The sequence below is a fragment of the Vigna radiata genome, unplaced genomic scaffold (genome assembly GCF_000741045.1).
Source record: "Vigna radiata var. radiata cultivar VC1973A unplaced genomic scaffold, Vradiata_ver6 scaffold_452, whole genome shotgun sequence".
Taxonomy (NCBI): Eukaryota; Viridiplantae; Streptophyta; class Magnoliopsida; order Fabales; family Fabaceae; genus Vigna; species Vigna radiata.
The window spans coordinates 12,881-16,004 of record NW_014543425.1 but is presented as its reverse complement, the minus strand read 5'-3'; the positions used below and the strand labels follow the sequence as shown (position 1 = coordinate 16,004).

The 3,124-nt window shown below is 39.1% G+C and overlaps 1 protein-coding gene across 1 annotated transcript; it reads left to right on the top strand.

Moving 5' to 3' along the window:
• Positions 1-1,880: 1,880 nt before the first annotated feature.
• On the top strand, positions 1,881-2,723 carry LOC106754386 (auxin-responsive protein SAUR19-like). The gene has a single exon (XM_014636397.2). The coding sequence runs from the start codon at positions 2,139-2,141 to the stop codon at positions 2,529-2,531; it is 393 nt and encodes a 130-aa protein (XP_014491883.1). The 5' UTR covers positions 1,881-2,138; the 3' UTR covers positions 2,532-2,723.
• The last annotated feature ends 401 nt before the right edge of the window (positions 2,724-3,124 follow it).

Below are 3,124 nucleotides of genomic sequence, written 5' to 3'. Positions count from 1 at the left end.
ATCCCTCCCGACCGTGACAAGCCCGTTCATTTGAACGGCATACTACCAAAGTATAATGGTCGACGTCTCCCAAGTCGGCCAGAAGATCTACCCGCTCCAACAGGTGTCTTATAGAGTTAGTGGAAAAAAAATAGGGGAGGTAATTGCGAACCTCGTAAGGGACCCATTCGTACCCCTGCACGACAGGGGGAGGGATAAGTGAAGACCATACCAGTGAATTGTCAACAATTAATTCGATATCTTCATAGATACTCCCATGTTGGTTAGGGGAACCAGACGGGCTTGTAGATGAAGAATTGGGCGAAGACGATGAAGCTACAACGTCATCAGCATACCCCCGACCCTCGTCGCCAGAATCATCAGTCGATCGAGAAGAAGACATTACCTCGCAAGAAATGAAGATTGGGAAGGGAATTCAGATGAAGATCGGGAAACGGGTTCTAAGAAAGAGAACAAAGAGAAAACGACGCAAATGAAGGGGGACCCTCCAACTATTTATAGCCGAGAAAGACGGTTTCGAGGGTGCATAGTGACCGTTCTTTTCGACAAAATCCAACGGCGAGGAAGAGATGACGCTTCGAATGCAATCTTGAAAAAGGGGCCAACCAATCCTGACCCTGTTCACAAGCGTGATCATGAAGCTGAGGTTTCACGACCTTTCACTTCCATATGTAACGATCCAGGCCCAATGACAAGCAGTCGTAACGGACAACATTCCCATATCAAACCCCTTCGCTTGCAGTGTCGCTCGAAGCTTAGGGGGCTTATGTATATATAGGGGAGGTTTTGGATCGGTCGACCAAGGTATAAGCTGAAGGCAGAGTGTGCATGTTCAGGGGAGGAGGTTGGGCGATCGGTCAGGACGAAAGTTGAAGGAGGAGTGCAAGCAGAGCGTTGAGAGGTGAGTGATGGCATTAATAGGCGAACATTACGGAAGAGGAAACTGACGTGAGGCGGCAGTTATGGATGATGGGTGAATGTTACGGAACACGATGTAGCGGTTACAGAGGAAGTTAATACCCATTATTGGGCCTAACGCCTATAAATACAAACATACTAAACCAGGTATTTCACTTTTGATCTAACCATATATACTTTATTCTAGTTGTGACCCTGCTAACTTGAGCGTCAGAGTGCTAAGTTGCAGGTCACGATCTTTTGGTGTCAACAAAGAGATTTGTGTTAAGCGTTGGAAGAGTATAAGGGAGAAATGAAGCTTAAAGAGTGTTTGGTCTCGGATCCTATACAAAAACAATAACTTTTTTTAATAATTTTTTGATAATATATTATGTGTCACTATTTTATTAGTTTGTATATTTGAAACGAACCAATCACAAACTATTACATAAGAAATTATAAAAAAATTGTCAAAAAAATATTGGTTAAAAAATATTTTCCTTAAAAACACTATTAGAACCATTAACTCTGCCATTTCGTGGCTCACCTTTTTGTGGCCTTCTCTGACTTAGAGATTTTATTTGCTATATAGTTTCTTATAGGAGAATATAAGAAGTCAAAATTAGACCGTAATCCATTTGGAGATTCAAGCCACCATGACTCTAATTAGTGGACCACTAATAATCACGCCCACGGGATTAGTGTGGTCTCATCATTTTTAATTAATGATATCAAATGTTTGATTATAAATGCCACCATTTCTTAATAATTTTTTTTATCCTGGAGCAAGTCATGGGTATGCTCCACTTCAATGACAGGTACACTTTTGCCACCTAATAATTCACAACCAACAAATGTGGACGTTAGACTCACCAATTGTATTGTCATGCTGCTACTCTACTAAACTCTAAAGTGGTTGAAGTAGTAGTGTGCCACACATTGCTGGTCTGTGTTTTTCCATATTCTATTGCCAACTTATCTTATTTAGTCTCTTAATTTAACTATTATTAAGTCAGCAAGACAAGTTGAAAAACATGAGAATATGTTTCCACACTCAAAAACCTTATTATTCAAACGTACAACATTGGACTTTTCAAAAGACAACATTCCCCATTGTACTCTCATTTGTGTCTCGTCACCTCTCTTACATATAAATCTAAATCTCCCATCTTTAACTTGCTCACTCAAAAACCCTTTTGGTGCTGGAAAACCCTTTGATGTTAAGTTTAATCTGAAGCAAAATGCTAGGGAAAAAGATGGTATCTTTGAAGAAACTAGCGAAGAAAGTGAAGGGTGTTGGTGGCGGTGAGGCTGAGCCTGATGATACTCTCTACCAAGAATGTTTGCTGAAGGGGTATGAAGAGGAAAAGGAATCTGGGTCTGGCGTAACCCCAACTGGTTTTTTAGCACTTTACGTTGGTGATGAACGGCAGAGATATGTGGTCCCAACCAGCTACCTTTCCCACCCTCTATTCAAGATGCTGCTGGAGAAGGCCTACAATGAATTTGGCTTTGCTCAGAGGAATGGCCTAGTGGTTCCATGCACTGTTTCAACATTTCAAGAGGTGGTGAATGCTATTGAATGCAACAATGGCAACTTTGACTTAGGAAAACTTTTTCAAGATTTTGCTTAAAACTGCAGAAAATAGATCATCTGCCATGTGTGTCAATTTGTTTTTCTTTCTGTGGTTATTGTTAATGCATCAGAACTATGACCTTGTGGTGGGGTTAATATGATTATTGGATGTTCTGGCCGGAGTTTAGAAACACTTGTCTTGATGTTGGCTAGCTGGTCTTGGTAGCTTTAGTTTCGATTGAAGCTATTTCTGCAAACAATTTTCAAGTATGATAATTTTGACTTATAAATTAGTTTTTGACTGTATGATAGTGAACTATCAATAATTCAATATTTTAGTCTATCCGAAGGTGATGCATTTTATTATAGACTCAGAAATCAAACCTGTCACTTACATTTTACAACTGGCATCCAGTGCCAGAAAAGTGACCTCAGCAATCAGTGGCAACAATTGTGGTTGTTCGATTAGTCAAATGGATGTTTTCAATGGAAATGTTCTAGTATTTGGAAAGAAAAAAATTAAAAAAATAAATTTATACATATATTTTTTTTATCTTTTTACTTTTCAAAAAATTATAAAAATTTATTTTCATAACATCATTTTATTTAGAGGTTTGAAACGCACGTACGTCTCTTTTTTAGTTGGTATAT